The sequence below is a fragment of the Pan paniscus genome, chromosome 5, assembly GCF_029289425.2.
Source record: "Pan paniscus chromosome 5, NHGRI_mPanPan1-v2.0_pri, whole genome shotgun sequence".
NCBI classification, from domain to species: Eukaryota; Metazoa; Chordata; class Mammalia; order Primates; family Hominidae; genus Pan; species Pan paniscus.
Window position 1 is genome coordinate 147,257,821 of NC_073254.2, and position 27,298 is coordinate 147,285,118.

Sequence of the window (27,298 nt, forward strand, 5' to 3'; positions counted from 1 at the left end):
ATTCCTAGCAGTCAGCTGCAACTTCTTTACCTTTGATTCAATGAAGCAAAATGGAATCCCAGTGACAGTAACATTATTACAGAAATACATTGAAACTCTTAGGCTCTGATTTATTTAAGCAAATAATTTGAAGTTTTGGTACTTAAAATTACTGGAAACCAGTTACTCTTAATTACTGGAAACCAGCACTCTGACAATGTTGAGAGGTGCTGTCCTGTGTTATTCAAAGATATAAACTTCTATCTTTCTTTCAAGTGGCTGATGGAGGTAGGGTGCATAGTATTCCATGCATTCAATTCTGCTTTTCATATGCAACTACTGAAAAATGAGAAGTTCACTTTTATTCATATATATATATAAATGGGGATATATATATTCATATATATATAAATGGGGATATATATACACACTCACATACACAAATGTGGTTTTTGGGGTTTTTTTGAGATGGAGTCTTGCTCTGTTGCAGTGCAGGCTGGAGTGCAGTGACACGATCTCGGGCAACTTCCGCCTCCCAGGTTCAAGCGATTCTCCTGCCTCAGCCTCCCGAGTAGCTGGGATTACAGGCGCGTGCCACCATGCCCAGCTAATTTTTTTGTGTTTTTAGTAGAGACAGGGTTTCACTGTGTTAGCCACGGTGGTCTTGATCTACTGACCTCGTGATCCGCCCACTTCAGCCTCCTAAAGTGCTGGGATTACAGGCGTGAGCTACTGCCCGGCCATGTGTGTATTCATTCATTCATTCATTCATTCATTTACTCATTCATGTAACACATATTTACAGAGAACCTCTTTAAATGTGTCAGGCACTATTCCTGGCAGTTGAGATACAAAACAGAACACACATTCCTGGCCTCCTGAGTCTTGTGTCCTAATGTGATGAGAAATATGATGAAGATTATTAAGTAAAATAAATTATCCATTACACTGTGATAAGTATTAAAAAGTAAAGGAGGAAATATGAAATATTGGGATGGGAAACATCATGATTTAAAATATGCTGACAAGTAGAGGGACTGACTGAAGAGTTGGACATCTGAGCACATATGGAGGGAGCATGATGGGGAAGAGTGTTCTAAGCAGAGGAAACCACAACTGCAAAGACTATGAGGTTGGCAGCTTGTGGAGAGCTTTCTGGGAATACAAAGCTGGGTAAACAGTCTGTGGGGTCAAAGAGGTAATGAGGGGAGGATTTTAAAGCCATCGTTAGGACTTTGGTTTTTACTTGTGTTGGGAAGCCATAGGAGACTTTGAGCAAAGGAGTGGTACGATCTCACTTCTTTTTAAGTAGATTTATTTAGGATTCTGTATTAAGGATAGAGTCAAAAGACTAGTTCTTGGTCTACCATAACACTATAATCCAAACAAGAGATGATGCAGATTGTAGCGGAGGTGGTAAGTAGTTGGATATACTTTGAAGGAAGAGCCAACAGGTTATATGCCAAATGCATATAAAACATAAAAGAGAGGAGTTAAAGATGGGTTTGAACAAGGAAAGATGCAGCCATTTACTGAAATACAAAGACCTTGGGTATGAGTGAGAAGGGGTTGAACTAGCTGACATCTTACAGTCTGTGCCTGGATTCAAATCTCAGCTGTGTGTGTCTCTCTCTCTCTGTAAAATGGGAATAATAATAGTGCCTACCTCATAGTTTATTATGAGAATTAAGTGGGTATATATGAATAAAGCACTTAGAGCAACACCTGGTACATTGTTAGTTAATATTAGCATTACCTCTTCAAACTGGAACCTTCGAGTACATATCAAATTTTAGCTATTCTCTGTTCATGGGCTGTGTAGGATAGAGGGACAAAACTGAGTGGCTAATAAGATAAAGATAGAAAACTAGCTTAAAATTAAAGGATATACACTTCAATATTTCTACATGTATAGAACAGTATTGCATACACGGGCAAGCATCACTGAACTAGATGCACCCTTCAAGAGACTGGGTTACATATTGATATATATGAATGAGAACCCTGAAATAAACTGATTTCAGAGGAATAACAGAAAACATATACATTTCTGTACCTATAAGGACACTGAAAACTTCCAATCCTGAATCAAACAGTTAATGAAATCCCAAAATGCAACACTAATGCAAATGAGAAGACGCTGTCATAGAATGTTGAAATACATACTCTTCCAAAGATAAAAGGTCTGCTCTTCCACCCTCTTCATTTTCCTACAAATTAGGAAAATTTAATCAGTTCTGAAAAAGGAAATGTACATGCTAAAATGGTGAATTACTGCTAGAGTTCTGATGTTTAAAACCACAGGCTTGCGATCAAAATAACCTCTTTAATTTTAGATTATCATGCAGATTAATTTCTTTCTTCAGTTTCTCAGGCACTATTCTGTTTTTTTTAAAAAAGGGGGGTTTCCTAGTGCCGAGATTGCAGCCTCTACCTGGCAGCCACCCCGTCTGGGAAGTGAGGAGCATCTCCGCCTGACCGCCCATCGTCTGGGATGTGAGGAGCCCCTCTGCCTGGCTGCCCAGTCTGGAAAGTGAGGAGCGTCTCTGCCCGGCCGCCATCCCATCTAGGAAGTGAGGGGTGCCTCTTCCCAGCCGCCATCACATCTGGGAAGTGAGGAGCGTCTCTGCCCGGCCGCCCATCGTCTGAGATGTGGGGAGCACCTCTGCCCTGCCGCCCCGTCCGGGATGTGAGGAGCGTCTCTGCCCGGCCGCCCTGTCTGAGAAGTGGGGAGACCCTCTGCCTGGCAACCGCCCCGTCTGAGAAGTGAGGAGCCCCTCCGCCCGGCAGCCACCCCGTCTGAGAAGTGAGGAGCGTTCTCCCTCCTCGTCCGGGAGGGAGGTGGGGGGGTCAGCCCCCCGCCCGGCCAGCCGCCCTGTCCGGGAGGTGAGGGGCGCCTCTGCCCGGCCGCCCCTGCTGGGAAGTGAGGAGCCCCTCTGCCCGGCCGGCCGCTCCGTCCGGGAGGGAGGTGGGGGGGTCGGCCCCCCCCCCCCGGCCAGCCGCCCCGTCCGGGAGGTGAGGGGCGCCTCTGCCCGGCCGCCCCTACCGGGAAGTGAGGAGCCCCTCTGCCCGGCCAGCCACCCCGTCCGGGAGGGAGGTGGGGGGGTCAGCCTCCCGCCCGGCCAGCCGCCCCATCCGGGAGGGAGGTGGGGGGGTCAGCCCCCCGCCCGGCCAGCCACCCCGTCTGGGAGGGAGGTGGGGGGATCAGCCCCCCGCCTGGCCAGCCGCCCCGTCCGGGAGGGAGGTGGGGGGATCAGCCCCCCGCCCGGCCAGCCGCCCTGTCCGGGAGGTGGGGGGCGCCTCTGCCCAGCCGCCCCTACTGGGAAGTGAGGAGCCCCTCTGCCCGGCCAGCCGCTCTGTCTGGGAGGGAGGTGGGGGGATCAGCCCCCCACCCGGCCAGCCGCCCCATCCGGGAGGGAGGTGGGGGGGTTAGCCCCCTGCCTGGCCAGCTGCCCCGTCCGGGAGGTGAGGGGCGCCTCTGCCCGGCTGCCCCTACTGGGAAGTGAGGAGCCCCTCTGCCCGGCCAGCCGCCCCATCCGGGAGGGAGGTGGGGGGGTCAGCCCCCCGCCCAGCCAGCCGCCCCGTCCGGGAGGGAGGTGGGGGGGTCAGCCCCCCGCCCGGCCAGCCGCCCCGTCCGGGAGGGAGGTGGGGGGGTCAGCCCCCCGCCTGGCCAGCCGCCCCGTCCGGGAGGGAGGTGGGGGGTCAGCCCCCCGCCCGGCCAGCCGCCCTGTCCGGGAGGTGAGGGGCGCCTCTGCCCGGCCGCCCCTACCGGGAAGTGAGGAGCCCCTCTGCCTGGCCAGCCGCCCCGTCCGGGAGGGAGGTGGGGGGGTCAGCCCCCCGCCGGGCCAGCCGCCCCGTCGGGGAAGTGAGGGGCGCCTCTGCCCGGCCGCCCCTACTGGGAAGTGAGGAGCCCCTCTGCCCGGCCAGCCGTCCGGGAGGGAGGTGGGGGGTCAACCCCCTGCCTGGCCAGCCGCCCCGTCCGGGAGGTGAGGGGCGCTTCTGCCCGGCCGCCCCTACTGGGAAGTGAGGAGCTCCTCTGCCCGGCCACCACCCCATCTGGGAGGTGTACTCAACAGCTCATTGAGAACGGGCCATGAAGACAATGGCGGTTTTGTGGAATAGAAAGGGGGGAAAGGTGGAGAAAAGATTGAGAAATCGGATAGTTGCCGTGTCTGTGTAGAAAGAGGTAGACAAGGGAGACTTTTCATTTTGTTCTGTACTAAGAAAAATTCTTCTGCCTTGGGATCCTGTTGATCTGTGACCTTACCCCCAACCCTGTGCTCTCTGAAACATGTGCTGTATCCACTCAGGGTTGAATGGATTAAGGGCGGTGCAAGATGTGCTTTGTTAAACAGATGCTTGAAGGCAGCATGTTCGTTAAGAGTCATCACCACTCCCTAATCTCAAGTACCCAGGGACACAAACACTGCGGAAGGCCGCAGGGTCCTCTGCCTCGGAAAACCAGAGAACTTTGTTCACTTGTTTATCTGCTGACCTTCCCTCCACTATTGTCCTGTGACCCTGCCAAATCCCCCTCGGCGAGAAACACCCAAGAATGATCAATAAAAAATAAAATAAAATAAAATAAAATAAAATAAAATAAAATAAAATTAAAAAAAAAAGTTTTCTGTTGACAGATCTGATTTTATAATTGCTAAAGCAATCATGCCTCTTTGGGTCAGCTTGCAAATAAATACCTGTATGTTTGGCAGAATGTTGTCTGAAACGTGATTTACTTGCAGTATTTCTTTTGGCATTAAGGCAGTAAGAAGGAATGTGTATCTCGCACTTGCCTCTAATCATTGCATTTTATCAAAAGAACCCTGAAGATTTATAAACAGCTAGAATAATGTAGGTCAGGGAAAAATAACTCTAAAATATATTCCTGTTTTATTAAATCATAATGTATATGAGAATTACAGTTTTAAAAAGTTGTTTGCAATTGATTAAACATACATTTTTTTCCAAAAAAAAAAAAAAAAAAAAAAAAGGGGGGTTTCCAAAGAAAACTAATACTCATTTTTTCCCCGATTAAATTGCTCAACCATTAAAAAGGAGAACAAATTGGAAAGTCCTACAGTACTCTCTCCCCTCCGTCCCCCTACTCCCCATATTTTTTCTTGAAAGGGAAGAAGCAGTATTTTTGCTAAGGGATCTTTAAGCCGAAACTCAGCTAAGCGCCCCAGAGCTTCCCCGGGATAGCAAAGCTGGATTTTTGAGCAGCACCACCTGCCGGTCCTACACACGTTTTACTTCCTCCACCCCAAATCTCTTTCTGCTGGAACTGCATTCTTTCAGAGCCTCTGGGCCCTAATACAAAGCAAGCACACTCTAAAGAAGCCAGAAGAATGCAAGCAGCGAAGTCGCCGCTCCCCACAGGCAAGAGAGTACCGGCAGGCAGCGGCGCGAGACAGGGGCAGAACGATGAGGCGCCGGAGCGAGCTCGCCGGTGCGGGTGCGGGTGCGCGGCGCGGCGCGGCCCCTCCTCCGCGACGCGCCGGGTGGTCACGTGATGGCCGCGCGCGTTCCCGGCAGCTGCGGGCTCCGAGGCCGGAGAGAAAAGACTGCGAGGTGGCCGCAGCTGTGGCCGGAGAGGTGGGAGTCGGAGCGAGGCCCTCTCGGGGGAGCAGGGTGAACGCCGGCCACTCTAGGATCCTCACTCGGGGAGAGGAGGCATAGCTGGCGGTGTCACCTCCAGTCGCAACGTACTCCGGGTCGGCCTTGCGCTCGGGGCCTGAGAGGGGCGGCGGCGGGGTCAGGGGCCGGTACGTAGATGGACGCCCTTGGGCTGGCGCGGCCCCGGCTGTCCGCGCAGAGGCGGGATGGGACAGTTCAGCCCTTTCCGCCACCCCCGCCTTGGCTGCTGGGGCAGGCAAGACGACCGTGACAGCCCCTGCGCTGCCCGAGGGCGCCGCAGCCCCTGCCCTGGGTGACGGCCGGAGCTGGTCTCGGTCCGGGTGCGAGGGGCGGAGCAGCGGCCATTACTGCGCAGCCTCTTCCGCCTGAGCCCGCTTCGCTGCCTCGGGTGGCAGGCGGGTCCCTCTCCTCCCCTCTGGGCCGTGGTTTCAGGCCTTTACCCGGGGACCTTCTGGCCTCGAGGTGTAGGGGCGGAGATGGTTTTTCGGCGGTAGCCTGCTCCATGTTTTCCCGTGTGGGGTCAGGCAGTTTGGGCCTTGGGTCAGATCGAAGCCAGGGCGTACAGTCTGCATTTTTGCCTTTTCCCGGAGTGTCTCTGGCTGCTGCTTTCTCTTCTCTCGCTCTTCCTCCTGCTCAGTGTCTCGGTCTTGCCTAAAACGAAGAGAGCAATCCCTGCACCTTGTCCTAGCGAAGCCCAGCGCTGCATATTCTTAGTTGTTTTTGACGGCTGTTGAAGCATCGGAACAATTAAGAGATCTCAGAATATCCCTTGAGCCTCCAAACCCTCTGCATCTTAAAAGCTGAGGCTGTTGCTTTGTTCTGATTGTTGGGTGGGGAGTTCTCTTCCTACCCTCCATCCCGTCTGAAGGAGTGTGGGTCTTCCATTGTTGTCGCTATTTATTTTGCGAAGGCTTCTAAAGAATGTAGAATTGTTTTAAGAGTGGAGACGGAACCGTCCTCTCCACAGGTAAAACCTACAGGACTGTAAGTTTACACACACATCCTGGCAACTAGAATCTTTTCTCGTTAATCATTTTGGTATATGTTTTAATTTCTTTTCTCTAAGTGCCATTTTAGTGAGCACTTATTTCTCAAGTTTTGAACATTTTGTTTAAGTAATATTTTTGTAATATCGAAACAGTGTAGAACTGAGGAGAGAAGAAAGCCCAAAGATGGTAGGGAACGCTTTGTTCTTTGTATGATTGGCATTTCAGGTAGTGGGCACATCACCCCCACCTCGTGTGTGTACTTTTCAAATGGGATGTGAACGTATAATATTGGCATTCAATCCAGTATATAATTATAGAATTTGGAAGACTTAGGACATTTTAGTCAGTGAATCTATATTTAGACTTTTCAAAGACATGGCACGTAAGGACACGTGGAGAAAATGTCCCACACAAATAACAGGATTTGTGATTTTGGCATTGCTGTTTTATGACTAGCAAATATTGTTTGTATAGAGTGTCTGGGTGCCCTAAAAACACATGAAAATAGGTCAACTAAATCTCGTTTTAAAGAGAAAACCGGAAGAGTGAACACCACTCTAAAAATAGATTTTGGATGTGTTTGTTTTGGTGCCTTGTATATCTTAAAGTGGAGGATGTTGTTCAGCCCAATCTTTCATTTAGAATTTATGTCTCAAATGAGCCAGTGTATCATGTGGGCAGAATGGAAATACATTTAAATATTTTTTTCTTCGCTGGTTGTTCAGAACTTGGTAGAATTATAATTATCAGGAAAACTCTCTCCAAATAGCTGGTCTTTTAGACAAGAGAAGAAAAAAGAAATAACTTTTTTTAAAAGGAGATGTCAACTTACAAAGTGTTTTGTTTCAGTCTCCACCAACCTAAATTGTCAGAGGAAAGGAACAGACTTTTTTTTTTTTAAAGGATCCAAAACGATGTTTTGAGTCAAAAGAAGAAAAGGATATTAAATCTTTTGTTTTCACAATATCGATCTTTTTAAAGAATATTATTTTATATGTTAACCATATACTACCAGGAAACATCTAACAGCACTGACAGTTGGGAATTCGAATGCGTATTTTTCTCCCGTGTTAGTAATAGAAGGTACTGAGCCTTTTCCATTCTCTTGGTTGCCTTGTGCCTGAGGAATCTGAATTTGTGAAACAACATCTTTGTGGATATAGAAACTAATTTATGTAACACTCGGCTACAACCACCTGTGCTTACTTACGGACTATCTTTAGTTTTCATGGCGTATTACCTTTTGGGTTAATTCAAATCCAAAATGTTGTTAACGGACTGCTAATTAAAGCATTTAGAACTTAGAATTACAGAATTATAGAGTAGGATGAGATAACAAAAGACTGGGGGTTATGACTTGACCAAGGTCACACAGATAATTTGCCAAAGAGCTTTCTTATTTATGAAATGGTTGCTGGCTAAGAAACATCTGTGTGTGATATGATTAAAAGACAATATTTGTTCACTTTTACATCTCATGTTTTGAAATAAAATGCAAAGCTCACTTTTTTGTTGTTTTGAGAAAAATTAAAGGGTTTAATGCGCTAGTATAAAGATTGTGAAGGCAGTAAGTAGACTGCCACATAGTAACGTCTTAAAGGGAAATGATTCTTTAAAGTATCAGACCCCATTTAGTTGAAATGAGTTTTGTCTGAAGTTTCCAAGTATGAGCTATGCTTTTTCTTAGCTAATTTTTAGCAGGAGATGATGAGGGCTAAAAATTGAGACATTAGGGCATTTAGTTACATCTCTCAATTTGTGACTGGTTTATAAAAAAATACTAAGATGTGTCTGCTAACTCACACCTGATTTATCTACTCCTTTTATGTATATATAATTTTTTTTGAGTTGTGTACCAAAAGTTGGAACATTTCAAGTATTTTTTCTTTCTGTCACTGAGTGATTTCATGTAGAACATTTACTGTTTTGTGTATTTTGAATAAATGGCAAAAATCTTATTAAACATTAGCTGTTAATAATTGGAAAAATACAGTAAGTCTTCAAATATTTATAATTGATATTTGTCTTTGTTTTTATATGTATTTATATTGATGTTATATGCTCATCTTTTTCTTTGATTAAAGATAATCGCTTGCTTGAATCTGTTACCTGAAAAAAACTCTTGACTTTGATCTTGTGACTGACTTGAAAAGTGGGAGTATGAGTATTTTGAGTTGTTACAAATTATAAATGGTACAATATTACTTCATTTTTAGTTGTATTTATTTTTCACTTATTTGAATGGGTCAAGATTTAAATTCATTGATAATCCCTAAACCCCTTTGTGTGTTTTTAAGTTTTACCTGTCACTGTTTTTTTCCTCCAGAATTGTTAGGGGCAAAGTTTCTAATTTGGTTTTAGACTTTTTCTTTTTTTTATGTTACCTTCTTCATACATCATCATATTAAGTTTGGTGTAAAATTTACAGGTCATTCATTCCAGTAGGAATTATGTATGTTTGAGTTATGTTTGGCAAATTAATTCTGGCCTGTAGTTGAAATCATACTGTTCTGTTTTACATCCCCCTGTTGGTTAAAATAAAAGCATCCCTTCTCCTCCAACTTGAAAAAAATCTTTGGTTTCAAATAATGTGGGAGTTTTCTGAGGGCTTCTTCACATGACTGTTATAAGTATTACATGTATGCCCTATTTTGTGCCCAGTTGAAATTATAGTTGACCATTGAACAAAGGTTTGAACCGTGTAGTTCCACTTATACAATACTTTTTTTTTCTGCCCCTGCCACCCCTGAGAGAGCAAAACCAATGTTTCTTTCTCCTTCTCCTAAAAAAGATGAAGACCTTTATGATGATCCATTTCTACTTAATGAATGTAAACATATTTTTCTTCCTTATGATTTTTTTTTTTTTTTTTTGAGATGGAGTCTCGCTCTGTCATTAGGCTGGAGTGCAGTGGTGCGATCTTGGCTCACTGCAACCTCCACCTCCCAGATTCAAGAGATTCTCCTGCCTCAGCCTCCCAATTAACTGGGACTACAGGTGTGCGCCGCCATGCCCAGCTAATTTTTGTATTTTTAGTAGAGACGGGGTTTCACCATGTTGGCCAGGATGGTATTGATCTCTTGACCTCATGATCTTCCTGCCTCAGCTTCCCAAAGTGCTGAGATTACAGGCGTGAGCCACCGCACCTGGCCTTCTTACGATTTTTTAAATAATGTTTTCTTTTTTTTAGTTTATTGCAAGAAAACAATATATAATACAACATACAAAACATATATTAATCCACTGTTTAAGTTATCAGTAAAGCTTCCAGGCAATAGTAGGCTATTAGTAGTTAAGTTTTTGGAAACTCAAAAGTTTACATGGAATTTTGACTGCGCAGGGGGTAGACACTCTTAACTCCTCACATTGTTCAAGGGTCAACTGTATAAATTCTCAGAGTTAATAGGTGATGGGTCAGTTTGGCAGAATTGGGGCTACCTAAACCCATTAACTTTGATTATAACAGAATATGCAGTTTTCTTTTTTAATCTGTCTTCGGCAAAAGTCTAGGTAAATTAACATTGAATTCATTGTCTCTATTAAACAATTCCTGTAGTGACTTGTCAGTTTTGTATTTAACAAGATTAATATGCAAGACATTCTAGACCAGCATTGCCCAGTAAAGTAGCCACTAGCCACATGGAGTTATTGAGCACTTGACATGTATCCAGTCTGAATTAAGTTGTGCTGTAAGTGTAAAATACACACTGGATTTCAAAGAGTATGCATACGCTTACCCAAGAACATAAAATATTACATTAACAATTTATATTGAAACATACTGAAGCAGTAATGTAGAAACGTTGGATTAAATAAAATATATTATTGAAATTAATTTTACCTGTTTCTTTCTATTATTATTTTTGTAGAAATGAGGGTCTCACCATCTTGCCCAGGCTGGTCTATAACTCCTAGGCTCAAGCCATCCTCCTGTGTCACTACCCACAAAGTGCTGGGATTACAGATGTGAGGCACCATGCCCCGCCTCTTTTTATTATTAATGTGGCTAATAGAAAATTTGAAATTGCATACGTGGCTTGCATCATATTTCTATTAGATAATACGTGACCTTTTCTGTGAGAGACAATACATTGTAGAAAGATATTTTTAAAGGTAAATTTGAATTTGAATCGCATCTCCCAATATTGATGGCTTTGACTTTGGGTAAGTCATTTAACTTCCTGAGCTTAGGCTTCCTCATTTGTGAAATAGGTATAGTCATATTTCACAGGGTTGTTTTGAGGATTCAGTGACATATGGATTTGGTAGTGTTTCACTAACTAATATATGCGAATCACTTGGAGATCTGGTTCTGTAGGTCTAGGGTGGCACTTAGGATTTTCATTTGTGAAGAGCTCCCAGGTAGTGCTGATAGTACTAGTTGGGAATCCCAGTTTGTTTGTATAGCTAGGATCTAGAGCATTATGTTAGTTTTAATTCATTTTCCTTCCCCAGCGTTTATCCAGTTAGTCTGCACTTTGAAAAAATTATTCATGAGGATATAGAAATTGAAAAAGTCACCAAAGCATGCAAGATTTACTAAAATTATATGAACTGTGGACTCTTAGGGCTGCTGTAGGATTCCTGTTTACATCTGTTAAGTTTTTTGTCTGCTTTTATCTGGAGTCACTTTTATTGGTTGCGTAAGATGGTTAAATCTCAGCCAAGAAGAACCTGGTTATGTTGTTCTACACAAATGTATTTTTGAAAGATAATGCATAATTAGAGGTGAAATAAAAGAATGCTCAAAGACAATAAGAGGGCAGTACAATTGACCCTTGAGCAACATGGGGTTAAGGGTGCCAACCCCTTGCACAATTGAAAATCTGAGTATAAGTTTTGACTTCCCCAAAATTTAACTACTAATAGCCTACTGTAAAGTCAGTTAACACGTTGTTTGTTATATGCATTACATACTATATTCTTACAATAAGCTAAAGGAAAATAAATTCCTAAGGAAGAAAAAATACATTTACAGTACTGCATTTATCGATACTGTGTTTATGTTACCTGTTTATAAGGTGTCTGTCTGAAATGATGGGTAACTGCAGCTGCAGACCCATCTAGGGTGTGTACCAAGTAATTTAACTTCTTGTAATGGCATGACTTTTCTTGGCTTCTTGGGAGCACTTCTAGCATCACTAGTGGCACTTCACATGGGTCCCATGGTGTTATTCAAGGTTTATGGTATTGTACTAAACATGATGAAAAATACACAAGAACAAGAGATTACGTTTTACTCCAGTACATGCAGAGATGATTAGTGTCCACAGCATTTTAAGTGGAAATTCATAATAGCAACAGGAAATTATTACAGTATGTACTACAATTAATTTTATACAGCTATGATTCATACTGCATCTTTACATTTGTTTAAATTTCTTGTACCACCTCAAGCGGCACCATATGTGTCTATGTTTACTAAGTTTTGATACACTTTAACTTCTTATAATTTCTCTATATTTTATAATACTAAATGATAGACTATATGTTTTATGCATTCATAATATACCTAATTTTTTCTTTTCCTTTTTTTGATGTTTCAAGACTACATGATTCATCTGCAAGTTTTTTCAAATTGTCACAAATCTCCAAAAAATTTTCCAACATATTTATTGAAAAAACTGTACGTATATAAGTCAACTTGTTCATTTCCAACCTGTGTTGTTGAAAGGTCAGCTGTATGAGGTTATCGTCAAAGATCTTTAATAAAGAAATGAAATCATCAATATTTTGAAAATTAGAGAAAGCCATTTCTAAAGGAATCCTAGAAATGACTTCAGGCCAGAATTTAAAAAAAAAAAATTGAAGAAATAGGCTAAATAAATACGTCTTTGGCTGTGTTCTTTTGAAAATGGCATTAATGTAAAGAAAGATACTGGAATGTGAGTTATGGGCACTGATACATTCTTTTGTTTACTGCTAAACATAACTGGACTAGAGGAGTGTAATGAGGGCAAGGATGTTCTTTCTGTTGAAGGAGAAAGTTTATATTGATGGAAAGTCATTATTCATAGATACTTTGCTGTTATTTCAGTACTATTAAGTAAATAGTTCTCTGCTCCTGGGTTTGTGTGTGTGTGTGTTTTCTTTATAAGGGGCTTTTTCAAATAATTTTGCTATTGATAAGTTACTTGAATTTAATCATTAGTCTTCAAATAAGGAAAGCAGAATGAGAGAATGCATCTCCTTGAATTAACCAGATTTTTTTTTTAGTACCTTTGTTCTAGTGGATATGTAGCAAAGCTTTTACTTTAATATTTGTGGCTATAGCTTTATTTCAGCTATGTGAAATAGTTTTATAGGAAAGATCACAGCTTATTTGGGTGTTCAAATATGGGTTCTTTAGAGGATTTTTTTGTACTTATTTTGAAGCTGCTTTGTTTCAGTTAACTTAGATTCCTTTAAGAATCAACTTTTGTTTCGGAGATAAAATATTTATGGATAAGACCTAAGTAAAGTAAGTGAATAGAGAGGAATAAATTAGATTGGTTACAGATAATGTGTAAATGCATTCAGGAGATAAGGAGAATTAGAAACAAGGACATTTTTTGTGTATTTCTTAGGAATAAAATGGTACCTTCTACACATCTCAATTATTAAAGTACAAATAGTGATTAAACGAAATTTTTAGAAGAAATGTTTTAATTGAATCTTCACACTAGAGGTTTTAACATTCAATCAATTAGGTTCTGAGAAGGATGGATTGGTACATCTTAAAAGACTTGTAAGATAGCGAAGGATAGGCAGTGCTAATGACCAACAGCAACACTCAGCAGGACTTTGTGGACCAAAAAACCTCAAGTTAGAATTGTGGGTAAAGGCTGGGCATGGTGGCCCTCACCTGTAATCCCAACACTTTGGGAGCCTGTGGTAGGAGCATCACATGAAGCCAGGAGTTTGAGGTTTAAGTTACCTGCAATCATACCACTGGACTCCTGCCTGGTTAACAGACGCTGTCTCTTAAAACAAAAGAATTGTGGGTAAAGTAAGAGCAAATTGACTTTTGAGTGATGGTCCGAAAACCTTTGTGATGGGTAAAGGGTAGAATGTCTGTATAATTTTTCTGAACTGGAACACTTGTTGGGAGACCAAGGGCAAACTGGACAGATGCTGGGCTGACCTATGTGGTCATCCTAGTGAAGAATCATAAGCTTTATTGGGGAAAGAGCTTTGTGAAGCTGTTTTGACTGTTCAGAAACCCATCTTGGTTTATGCTTAGATTTTTATCTCCATTTTGGAGAATTCATTGACAATGAACAATAGCTGGGTAAATGATTTGCTTGCCAAAACATACAAAGATGGGTTGAATTTTATATTTGTAAATGTAGGAACTCCTTTAGATTTTAAGTTATATAAAGCAAGGATTAGAACTTAGATATTTTTATGTATCTTACAGATTCCAGCTTGAGTTCACAATTAGAATTCAAGTGTTGTGTTATTTGAATAAATCTAATCCTTTGATATTCTGTTCCTCACAATAGTTACTTTTGGGAGTTGATTTTTCATTCATCCAAAAAATATCAGTTCAACAAAAATTGATTGACAATTTACTAGCTATTTAAAGATATAAAAAGCTCCCTATCTTCAGGGGATTCATGATTTCACAGAAGAGTCAGACTTCACAAATGAATTGAAATTAGTGCATGTGATAAATTCAGTAATAGAAAAACATACAAAATATAGAGGAGAGAACAGTTAATTTTCTGGAGGTAGTCAGAGAAAATGGTAGAGAGAACCATTTCTGTGTAATATATTAAAGAACAAATAGGCATTCATAAGCTGTAAAAGGGAATAGATTGTACCAGGCAGGAGGAAATACAGAGCTACAAAGGGAGGTTTGCAGGACTATGAGTAATTTTATACAACTAGATTATTAATCTATGGGTGGTTGTTGAAGATAAGACTAGAGACTAGTTATTTACAGTTTAGATCTTTAAAACCTTTTAATGTTGTCCTAAGGAGCTTTGTCTTTATTGTGTAGGCTGAGGACCCAATATTGTGCTTCACATATGGAAGAAACCTGGTCCATTTTGCCTTTTAAATATATCAGTCAGTCCTAGCTACTTGGGAGGCTGAGATGGGAGGATCGCTTGAGCCAAGCAGTTTGAGGTTGTAGTGAGCTATGATCATGCCACAGCATTCTAGCCTGGGAAACAGACTGTAGAGTGAGTGTGTGTGTGTGTGTGTGTGTGTGAGTGAGAGAGAATCTCACTCAAAGGCTTAATAAATGAGGGTGATACTGACACAAGATAATCAGGCTGAACAGTAGTCCAGGTGAGAGTTACGTAGGTTTAAACTAGGGCACTAGCAATGGGTAGAGAGTACAGGATAGATTCCAAAGGGATTAGGAATAAAAGTTGACAGAATTTATGGTGTGGTTGGTTGGGGTGGGGGAGCAGGGGGCTGTGTGGTGAGAGAAAGGACTTTCTCTTTTTCTCCATGAACACAAAGTAGTTAAGGCATGAAACCTGAGATGTCATATTGTAAGAATTATGCAGAAATGGGGGTTTGTAAAATGTGTGTATATGAGATAAAGATATGAGGGGGCCAAGGGTTCTGTTAAGAAGTAAAAAAGATTGGGTTCCAGAATGGGCAGGAAAGGAAATGAGATCAGGAACTGGATAAAGGAAAGGAGATGGTCAAGAGATGGTAGGTCCCCATGAAATTGAAGAGCAGGTGTGGGAATGAGTAGGCTGGAAGAACCAGAGCTTGTGATCTGAGAGTCGGATTAAGATTTCAGAGAGGCAGCAGTTTAGGTGACAACGAGCTTTAAATGTGATTATAATATTTGGTTGCTGGAGAGTAGATTAATTTCTTCAAATTTAGGATTTAAGGAACTGAAAATTGAGGATGGTGTTTCTCGGATTGTATTTGAAGGACTAAGGCATGAGTGCCACCTGGGGTGAGATTCCTAGGTTTAAACCTATGTCTACTGGCCTAGAATTTCTAAGGAAAGGGGCTGAGAATATGTATTTCTAACAAGCAATTTCAGTGATTCTGATGAATAGAAGTTGGGACAAGTTTAAGAACCTGTGCAATAGGTGTTGGATGGTTCATTTTCAAGGCTATTTAAATAGGCTGATAGTCATGTCAGGAGTTAGGATGAAGAGGATGATCAGTAGTGAAAAGATGACATTAATCCCTTACAAGTGGGGAGAGAGCAGTTTTAGGGGATTATGGGGTATGTTAAAGTCAGTGTGATAGAGACTTGAAAGAAAAAGTAATGATGTTGGAGCAGTAAATTGTCTCCTCCTGTCCTATATATAGGGAGTGTATGAAAATGTGCAGTTTTCTGTTTGGCGTAGGCTGCAGCAAGGAAATGAACATAGCCTTCTTTGATGCCATTGAAGTTGTAGGCTCCTTGAAGTTGGTGAAAGGGTTGAGAGGAAAGTCAAAATAGTGGAGTCCATTTCATCCAAAGTCAGAGTAAAACAAAAAGGTTACTTAGAAACCTTGTTTAGTCAGTATATTAGGCAGTGTTCTCTAGAGGGACAGAACTAATAGAATATATATATGAGTTTATTAAGTATTAGCTTACACGATCACAAAGTCCCACAACAGGCTGTCTGCAAGGAGCAAGGAGAGCTAGTCCGAGTCCCAAAACTGAAGAACTTGGAGTCCGATGTTCGAGGGCAGGAAGCATCCAGTACAGGAGAAAGATGCAGGCTGGGAGGCTAGGCCCATCTCTCTTTTTCACATTTTTCTGCCCGCTTTATATTCGCTGGCAGCTGATTAGATTGTGCCCACCAGATTAAGGGTGAGTCTGCCTTGCCCAGCCCACTGACTCAAATGTTAATCTCTTGGCAACACCCTCACAGACACACCCAGGATCAATACTTTGTATCCTTCAATCCAATCAAGTTGACACTCGGTATTAACCATCACAGTCAGTTACTTTTGAAAGTTCTCTGATTTTAAAACAAATAGTTTGTTCTGTTAAACATTTGGTAGGATAAGTCAGCTTGTATTTAGAGGCCACATAATGGCATTAAGAATGTTTCTTTAAACACTAGAATCTTAAGATACCCATAGTATCTTAAGGGAGATAGATGCCCATAGTATGAGAGCCACATGGAAATAAAAGAAGATTCAAGTCTCTGTGAGATCTATCATTTCTTTAGTTATCATGTGTTCTTGATTATTCTGTGTAATATGATGTGCGTCCTGTAGTGGACATGGTGAAGTGGAGATGGAAATACTAAATGAGAAGAAAGAAGATTAATGACTGAGATGGTACAGGTTTTTAAGAGTACAATTCCATGTAGTTAATTTCATTTACAGTGTTATGCAACTATCACCATTATAGATTTTCCACAACTTTTTTTTAGCATTACAAACAGAAACTCTGTGCCCATTAGGCAATAACTCTCCACTTTCCTTCCTTCAGTCTCTGGTAACTTCTGATACCTTCTGCTTCTATGAATTTGCCTATTCTTGATATTTCATGTAAGTGGAATCATACAATACTTTTCTGTATGTGGCTTATTAGTATGTTTTCAAGGTTCATCTATATTGTAGCACATATTTCTTTTTATTACTGAATAATGTACTGTTGTATTTATAGACCACATTTTGTTTATCCATTCATCTGTTGGTAGATACTTGAATTGTGTCCACCTTTTGCCTAATATTTCCGCAGTGAATATTGGCATACAAGTATCTTAGAACCTCTTCAATTCTATTGCTATATCCCTGGGAGTGGCATTGCTGTGTTAGCTTTTTGAGGAAGCAACAAATTATTATTCACAGCAGCTACACCCTTTTACCTTCCTACCAGCAGTTTTCAAAGGTCCTATTTGTCTACATCCTCACCAACACTTATTATTTTTCCCTTTAAAAAAGTTGTAGCCTCCTTATAGATGTATCATTGTGATTTTGATTTACATTTCCCTAATTACTAATAATGTTAAGGATCTTTTTGTGTGTTTATTGGCCATTTGTATATCTTCTTTAAGTTCTTTACTCATTTTTTGCTCACTTTTTAATTGGTTTGTCTTTGTTGTTGAGCTGTAGTTCTTTACATATTCTGGATATTAAACCTTTATCAGATACATGATTTGCCAAGATACTCTCCCATTCTGCAGTTTGTCTTTTTATTTTCTTAACAGTGTCTTTTGATGCACAAAAATTTTAAACTTATATAAAGCCCAATTTATTTCCTATGTTTCTCATGCTTTTGATGTCATATCTAGGAATCCATTGCAAATCTAAGGCCATGAAGATTTGCTCCTGTGTTTTCTATTAAGAGTTTTATGGTTTTATTTCTCATATTTAGGTTATTGATTCATTCTGAGTTAACTTTTATATATAGTATACGGTAGAGGTCCAGCTTAATTATTTTGCATGTGGAAATCCAGTTGTCCCAACAACATTAGTTAGAGGTGCCTGTTTTCCCCCATTGAGTAGACTTGACACCCTTTTGGAAAATCAGTTGGCTATTGATGTATGAGTTTATTTCTGGACTCTCAATTCTATATCATTGGTGTATTTATCTATCCTATGCCAGCACCAAACTGTCTTGTTACCTTAGCTTTGTAGTAAGTTTTGACATTGGATTTTTCAAGATTGTTTGGGTTACTTAGGGTCCTTTGCAATTCCATATGAATTTGAGGATTGCTTTTCCATTTCTGCAAAAAAGGTCGTTGGAATTGTGATAGGAATTATGTTGAATCTGTAGATCACTTTGGGTAGTATTGTCATTTTAATATGTTAAGTCTTCCAATCCATACATCACTTGTCTATTTACTTAGCTCTTCTTTAATTTCTTTCAGTAATGCTTTATAGTTTTCTGTGTACAAGTCCTTCACCTCCTGGGTTAAGTTGATTCCTGGCTATTTTATTCCCTTAGTTACTTTATGAATGAACTATTTTCTTGATTTCTTTTTTGGATTGTTGTCTCCTGGTGTATCAGAACACAACTGATTTTTTTGTGTGTCAAACTTGTAACCTGCAACTTTGCTGAATTTGTTTATTAGCTTTCTTGGGGATTCTATGAGATCTATCTAGAGAGAATAGACATAGTTTTACTTCCTCCTTACCCGTCTGTATGCCTTTATCTCTTTTCCCTAATTTGCTCTGCTAGAACTTACAGTCATGTTGAATAGCAGTGGTAAAAGCATGCATCTTGTCTTTAATTTTTCCCACTTTTAAGATAAAGTTTTCCACTGAATTTTGTGAAAGGATTATACATAATTAACTGATTCTCTTGATCTTAATTACTCATTTTTTCTTTTGCAGCACAAAGAATGAACCAGCAGTGGAAGAGAAAATACTGTAAGCTGGCTGACTGCTGGTGAAGAAAATGCTTTATTTTTGTGGCAGGCATCTGTGGGATCTGTAATAGAAATGTAAGTGTAGCATCATGGTTTTTTTCAGTGCCGCAGTAAATTAAATGGATTGGTTTAAAGTGTGGTAAATTGAGTATCTGTCATATTTAGTTTTAATTATATTAAATGAGCATTTTCTTTTGACTTATAGGTGCTTTATTAACAATTTATTTACATTAAGTTATCGTTAATGTAGATTTCCAAGTCTCCTCAAAAGGAAAAGTCTCTATAAGAAAAACTGAAGACACAGGAGTTGCTCAAAGAATGCTGAAATAGATCTCCAGGTCCTCTGGGTTCTACCTTCTTTTTACATAATAATTTTCTTAAATAATTAAGCTAGGCAAGTAGTACTAGCTTTTGTAAATAAGACAGACTACTAGGTTATAAAAACTCTAGTTACTAAAAACTTGTTTCACTAAATTAAAGGAATTTCTACATAATTGATTTTTTTAATGTAATAATACATCACTGCATTTTATTCATATCACTTCACTCTGATCCCCAGTTTTACTAGTTGTGCTTTCATCATTTATCTTTGCATGATATGCTTTAAAGTGTTACACACTACCTTGGATTTGTCCATATTTAACTTCACCGTATTGATGAAACATTTTTCACTATGAATATATTCCTGTTTTCTAAATTCATGTAAGCCCTATGCAACTTGATGTCATTCATGAAAAATGTAGTGAATATTTTATTGACTTTTAATTACAGTGCTTTTCTTATTAGAGCAAGAGTGACCTTGGTAGATGCTATTTCACATTTTCCCAGTTTGACATAAAACTCTTGCTTTCTACTCTTCCAGTATGATACTGGTTACATGTAATGATATGTATTAACAATAATTAATTTATTATTAAAAGTATGACCATATTATTTTTATTCAGTATTGAAAATTTGATAATTGAAAAATGATACTAATAAGCATTTGTCTTTAAAAATATATATTTTATTTAATCCTGTCCATTTATCTATCTGTATACATTTTTTAAAATCTTAATAGGTCAGATAGTCTAGGTGCTGGTCATCAAGGAACTTACTGTGATCTAGTAAATGAGACATGTATGTAATTAACAAACAGTGGAATAGATGCCATATTAAGGTAACAATAAGATGCTATTGAAACTGAACAGAGGAAGAGATTAATTTCATCTGAAGGGTTCAGAATGAACAGAATAAGTTTCACCTTGCCTTCAAAGAATGAGTAGAATTTTAACAGTCAAAGAAAATTAGGAAATATTTTTCAAGCCAAGGGAATGAGGAGGGAAACAGCTGCCTAATCATCAACACATTTTAGAGGAGTCAGGGAACAGTAATATGTGGGAAGGCAGGGTAGGAGAAAGAGACTTCAAAATAAGTGCAGGGAATGAACATTTATTTAGTACTTACTATATTACCAGATTTTACATTTATTTAACATACAATCAATCTTAATTGATTTTGATACTTAGGGACAGAGTGTATTGATCAGTGTTGGAGGAGTTAGGGGACAGTACTAACTAGATGTTGAGGGGTTAGCTTTGTAAACAAGTAGCAGTACCCCATATTGAGCCAGGAGGAATAATGATAAGACACGGTAAAGGTAAAGATAGATTTTCAGGATTTATTTTTGACTTACCTAATTTCTCAGTGATACAGGTGTTAGTATATCGATAAACCAGGAGGGAGACGTTTTATGATAGTCTCTGGGGAATAGGGAAAGAAAGATGTCTTGGCCGAGTAAAAGTTTACTGGGATTGATGGTGTTTAGGAAATCAAAATAGCTATTAAGTGTGTGGGGTTCACAACTTTTGCACCACACAAAAGTGAATTGTATGGTGAAATTTTTGTCACTTAGAGTAACTTGCTTGATTATTCTTTTTTGTGAATGTCTCCCTTGTTGGCTTTTGTGGTGGTGGTCTATCTTTATTTCCTGTTCTTCTCTGACCATTCCTTACACCCCTTCCTGGCTATTTTACCTCACAGATATTGGAGTAATTCAAGATTCTGTGGTTGGCCCTTTTGACTGCTCTCTCTACAGGTTTAATTTGGGCATTTACTCATTTTCATGGCTCCAAGGACCATGTATGTGTTGGTGAGTCACCAGACTTTTTTCAGCTCAGATTTATTCTTGGAGTATCAAACTAGTAAATTCAGCTGTCATCTACCTATCTCCACCTGGAGACCTTAATAAAATCATTATGTCTGAGACAGAACTCTCCTCAAATTCTGAATTTTGGTGAATCTGTCACCATCCATCAGTAACCAAATGCTTTCATTTCTTTTTCCTTAGCATTCTTCTATTCTATTGTTGGAAACTTACATCAGCACCCTCCCTCTAATTATCTTATACTTGCATTACTACCTGGATATTCTAGTTTCCCTTTCGCCATACCTCCTCCTGCATTACCAAACTTTCCTCCAACCTGCTGTTCAAATGGTCTGGAAGCTACTAAACTGGCTGTTATTTCCTGACGTAAAACCTTTCAGTGAACTCCTCTTGTCTCATTAGTGGTTCATATGTGGACCAGCTTCATAGAAATCCTTAAGCCCCTTGAAATTATATGTAGGATTGTTCCCTTTTTGTGTGTCTGTAATTGGATTCTAAATTCAGACTTTAAAAATCTGATTTTTAATATTTGGAGTTTTTATTGCAAGCTAAAAATTTCTTGAATTCTACACATACTAAAGATCTTTTTTGCTTATAATAATTTTGCCTTTCATTTGACTAGTTGTCCAAGAAGTTTCAAGGAAATCTGAGTTCTTGGAGATTTCCACTAACTCTGCCCATACCCCTCTATATTTTGTCTTCTTGAGAAGACGACTTAGTATTAATAGACTCTTATTAGTCTGGCAGAAATATTTCACATGGTTTATCTATTGGAAGAAGGGGATTTATACTTAAAAGTTGGAATATCACATGAAGAATTCAGTAAAAACGTCTTTGAAAGTAAATGATGTATTATACTTATTAATAGAATTGGACTAACGTCACTCCAAATTTCTGTGTATTAAATTCTTAGTTTAGTAAACTGGAAATAAATTCCCTTTTTCAAAATTAGAATTTTCTGAGACATTTATGAGATAGGGAATACCTCTTGATTAGCATTAATACTTGCTCTACACAAAGGGAGGGGAAAAGCTTTCTTATTTACATATTGGTATGATCATCTGCATACATTTAGTCTCCCACCTATTTTAAGATCATTGGAACTGCAAAACAGAGACTGTGTAGGGTAGATTAAAATGGTTTTTTAAAAAGCCTTGAAGTATGTCTTATAGGTAGACTAGCAGTTTGGGGTTACTTTGTGTCTATCTTGTTACACATTTTATCTCTATCTTACTTATTGCATGTGCCTCATTCAGAATTAAATAAGAAATATCACTAAGTTTTTCTGCCCATTTGTTAGTTGGTGATAGACTAACAGTATACTTGATGGGCTAAACAGAATCAGAATTTATAAATTGCTATGGCAAATTGATAGTTAAGAGTGCTTCAGATGAAATAATGACCATTTAGCTGTCTGGTGTCCATTGTTTGCAGATTAACTTTGTCCAACTTCACTTCATTCTGATGATGGAACCAAAATACCTGCACAAACAGGATTGTTTTGCCTTTCCAATTATGTTATTATAATTCATGCCTTCTCCTGGGATGATTGTAATTGCTTTCTTAGTTTTGAAATTACGTGTTTTGGTTTATTCATAAATGCAAGAGTAAGAGTCATGCAAAATATTAATCAAGTAGGGTGGAGGATAATGTTTTTAGGTTGAAAACTTTTTTTTCTGTAGATAAACGAGCTGTATGTGATGGAAAACTGACTTCTTGGGCCCATTTTACTTAAAGAAAATACAATAGGTTTGGAATTATGTATTTAAAAGCATGGCATTGGTCCACGTGACATGTTGGGTGTCTTGTTTTCATTTTACCAGACTCTGTTTTTATTTATGTTTTCAGTTTATGATCCTGTCCTTTGTTCATAAGGTACTTAGATGGTTTAAGATGTAGACTTCTTATATGAAGATGTTGCTGTTGTTTCTCCAAAGTAATGGTGGTCATCAGCCCATTTTTCTATTTAGTCTCATGAATAGAATCATGAGTAGAATCTTTCTTAAATTATTACTTGTAAATGGATCACTTTCTTGTTTTCTTTTTCTTAATTGGAGCTTTAAATAAATATGGAACTTGGAACAAAAAGATTTTCAGGAATTTTATGGAAACTAACTTTTTTGACCTAAATCGAAAGGGATGAAAGTTTCTGAAAACCTAACAAAATGTGTGCACAGCCAATTCTTTTAGGGGAGGAAATAGGCAGGGAATGTTAATTGGCTATTTTAAAAACATATGCCTTCTTTTGTAACTTACTGTTGTTTCAAGTTACAAGATCTTTGAAGGCAAGTGTTTATCTCAAAATATTTGAAAGCTTTTATAGTGCTTAACATATTAAGACGTCCTATTAGGGTTTACTTAGAACAAGCTTATCCAACTTGTGGGCCACATGTGGCCCAGGATGGCTTTGAATGCGGCCTAACACAAATTTCATAAGCTTTCTTAAAACATTATGTGATTTTTTTTTTTTTTAGCTTATCAGCTATCATTAGTGTTAATGCATTTTATGTGTGGCCCAAGACAATTCTTTTTCTTCCAGTGTGGCCCAGGGAAACCAAAAGATTAGACACCCCTGACTTAGAACTTTCCATAGGTTAGGAAAAAGTTGTACTTTCTTGATGTCTATAACCTAGAATTTCTGGTAAAGGAATTGATTGGAAATGTTATTAAAAGTTGAAAATAATTTGGAAATTAAACATTTTAGTGATCAGTTCTTCCATTGAGACTGTGTTGGTTTCTTTACTAGATATGTGCCATCTTTTTAAAAACTTAATGTGTTGCTTCCTTTACTAGAAAATTGCCATCTTTTTGAGCCTTGTCTATTGAGGAACCAAGAACACAGAAAAGGCAGTAAAAAGAAAAAAAAGGATTGTTTTAAGATTGAATGTGCTGTGATGATAGCCTAGGATTATTGTTTTTCAATTTTTGATGAGCGTAAGCATTCTTGTTGACTATATCTTTTGTAACTACTGACCCATTTAGAATGGCAGAATTAGCTGGCAGAGAGATTGTCATTCATTTTAAGCTTCCAATCTCTGACATCTTCATCTTCATTTCTCAGTCTTTTTTACTTATCAGTGGTTTACTCCATTATTTTCTCCCCTTTTAAAATGTCTTTTTTTTTTTTTTTTTTTTTACCATGGGGAAAAAAATTAGATGTTTCCTTGGCAGGGCACAATAACACAATAAGGCATTCATGACTTAACTTTTGATTACCTTTACACCTTCATCTCCTGCTCTTCCATTGCTTGTATGACTATTTGACTCAGTGTCTTGCATGTGCTTCTGCCTGGAATCTGCTCCACTGCCCAGCCCCTCTGAATGAACACTAAACTTTCTAACCTATGTCCATCCTCTCACCTCTCTCTTACTGTTATTTTAGTAAGTATGTGAACACATTTTGATTACGCAGGAATCAGGCCATATTGTAATTATCTGCATGTATGTTTCCTTATTTAACAGAGTAGTTGTGTGTCTTATTTATCTTTAGACCCATCAGTACTTAGTATTGTATCTGGAACACGGCAGGTGTTTAGTAAATGTTTATCTGAATCAATAAGGCAGAAATTATAAATTTTATGTCAGTGTTTAAGCTAGATACATCCAATTTGACAAATCTTTTTTCTTCTTCCTCTTCAGGGGATCTTCAATATTCATGTTATTTTCTCCTTTGGTCTTATATGATTGTTACCTTTATGAAGCTTTAGTGATTACAAAGCACTTTTTCTGTCCATTTTTACCTGAGCTTTGTAAACTCTGATTTGCAGGTAAGGAAATTTAGACTAATGGTTTAACTGAGTGCCTAAGAGCACATAATTAATAAAGGACTCTAAAACTCAGATTTTTAGATTTCTTGTCTAGCATTCATTTCACTGTATAATAGCTGCCATGATTCAAGGTATCCTTTTCCCCTGACTGGATGCAGCTTTTCATTATATAGTTCTTCAGTGTGTTTCTCCAGGGCTGATCTGTTAAGTGCACTGATGGAATTTTTATACATTCCCAAGGTATGTACAAGTAAATGCTTACAAAAAATTTTCATCGGTTGGAGAGTTTTTCCTCTACTTTCATCTTCATATCCCCATTGTCTAGTATGTGGCTTGCATATAATGCACATCATAGGTGGTTAGTTTTCATAATTGTTAAATTAAGATATTGCAAGAATTAAAACATGACTTTAATATTTTATGTATTTTTTCTTAGGATGGCTGGCTGTGGTGAAATTGATCATTCAATAAACATGCTTCCTACAAACAGGAAAGCGAACGAGTCCTGTTCTAATACTGCACCTTCTTTAACCGTCCCTGAATGTGCCATTTGTCTGCAAACATGTGTTCATCCAGTCAGTCTGCCCTGTAAGCACGTTTTCTGCTATCTATGTGTAAAAGGAGCTTCATGGCTTGGAAAGCGGTGTGCTCTTTGTCGACAAGAAATTCCCGAGGATTTCCTTGACAAGCCAACCTTGTTGTCACCAGAAGAACTCAAGGCAGCAAGTAGAGGAAATGGTGAATATGCATGGTATTATGAAGGAAGAAATGGGTGGTGGCAGTACGATGAGCGCACTAGTAGAGAGCTGGAAGATGCTTTTTCCAAAGGTAAAAAGAACACTGAAATGTTAATTGCTGGCTTTCTGTATGTCGCTGATCTTGAAAACATGGTTCAATATAGGAGAAATGAACATGGACGTCGCAGGAAGATTAAGCGAGATATAATAGATATACCAAAGAAGGGAGTAGCTGGACTTAGGCTAGACTGTGATGCTAATACCGTAAACCTAGCGAGAGAGAGCTCTGCTGACGGAGCGGACAGTGTATCAGCACAGAGTGGAGCTTCTGTTCAGCCCCTAGTGTCTTCTGTAAGGCCCCTAACATCAGTAGATGGTCAGTTAACAAGCCCTGCAACACCATCCCCTGATGCAAGCACTTCTCTGGAAGACTCTTTTGCTCATTTACAACTCAGTGGAGACAACACAGCTGAAAGGAGTCATAGGGGAGAAGGAGAAGAAGATCATGAATCACCATCTTCAGGCAGGGTACCAGCACCAGACACCTCCATTGAAGAAACTGAATCAGATGCCAGTAGTGATAGTGAGGATGTATCTGCAGTTGTTGCACAGCACTCCTTGACCCAACAGAGACTTTTGGTTTCTAATGCAAACCAGACAGTACCCGATCGATCAGATCGATCGGGAACTGATCGATCAGTAGCAGGGGGTGGAACAGTGAGTGTCAGTGTCAGATCTAGAAGGCCTGATGGACAGTGCACAGTAACTGAAGTTTAAATAAAAATGTCTTCAGCTCCATGCTCAAGGTTGAAAGGGTTACCTGTAAATTTCTGCCCACATAACATTATACTCATCCCTAGTAGTGCATTTTGGGAGTTGGGGTGGGAAGGGGTATGGGAAGGATAGACTCATAATTAAAATGTCTAACATGTCTCTGTTGAGAAATTTATTTAATGTAAGGAACTTGGGTGTTAATAGTTGAGAGCTGTTTAGTAATAACCCAGTTTTCTTGAGGTCTGTTTACTTTATACTTTTTAAAAACTTCTGTAGTTCTTTTGGCCAGTGTGTTTGTATTATCTGTGCATTAATGGTCCTCATCTGACTCCTGCATTGTGTCTTATTTTTCTGCATGGATTGGCATAAGACCATTACTAAAATTTGGCACCTGTGAGATGTTTGATATTATGAGCAGGAAACATAATTTAATGTACGAATAGATGTGAATTTGGGATTTCAAAATAGATGAATAACAACTATTTTATAGTAAAGTTATTGAAATGGAAATGAAAACAGCCAGTAACTTATGTTTCAGAATGTTTGTAACACACTTCATGGCGTTCCCATAGGCTTTGCTGTTTAGTCTTATAGTTTGAGGTTTTTTTGGTCTGCATTTTTCTTTTTGATTACAAAATTTATAATTTAATAAATACTAGAGTTTATCAAAAACAGTTTGTCTCTTGTTTGAGGGTGGAAAGGGTGTGGAAACATTTTGACATTTGTGACCAAAGGTCACTTAAAAAGTGGTGGTTTTAACTGGTTGTTTTCAGCTTAATCACCTGCTCAGAAAAGTTTGATTTTTTTCTTAGAGATTATTTAAACAGAATCTATAGGCAGTGTGTATATAATAAATATGTATGGAAATAAAACTAAAGCCTGTGAGACTTAAAATTCCTCAAATAGCATATACCATTAATATTTTATATTTTCCTTACCATATTCATTAGTAGTCTAACACTCTGGATTAAATGGCAGACTTAACGATGTTAGC

At 39.2% G+C, this 27,298-nt stretch overlaps 1 protein-coding gene across 13 annotated transcripts; it reads left to right on the forward strand.

Annotated features, from left to right (window-relative positions):
- The first annotated feature begins 5,443 nt into the window (after window positions 1-5,443).
- On the forward strand, window positions 5,444-26,976 carry RNF146 (ring finger protein 146). 13 transcript variants are annotated; one of them, XM_034962827.3, is made up of 7 exons: window positions 5,509-5,744; window positions 18,846-18,955; window positions 19,131-19,218; window positions 20,903-21,011; window positions 22,709-22,775; window positions 24,666-24,793; window positions 25,230-26,976. In XM_034962827.3, exon 7 carries the CDS (start codon window positions 25,231-25,233, stop codon window positions 26,305-26,307), a length of 1,077 nt encoding a protein of 358 aa, XP_034818718.1. In that variant the 5' UTR covers window positions 5,509-5,744; window positions 18,846-18,955; window positions 19,131-19,218; window positions 20,903-21,011; window positions 22,709-22,775; window positions 24,666-24,793; window position 25,230; the 3' UTR covers window positions 26,308-26,976. The 13 variants fall into 13 exon arrangements, with proteins under 13 accessions (XP_003827673.1, XP_034818723.1, XP_034818724.1 ...); XM_008952963.4 differs by lacking the exon at window positions 22,709-22,775; XM_034962826.3 differs by lacking the exon at window positions 19,131-19,218.
- The last annotated feature ends 322 nt before the right edge of the window (window positions 26,977-27,298 follow it).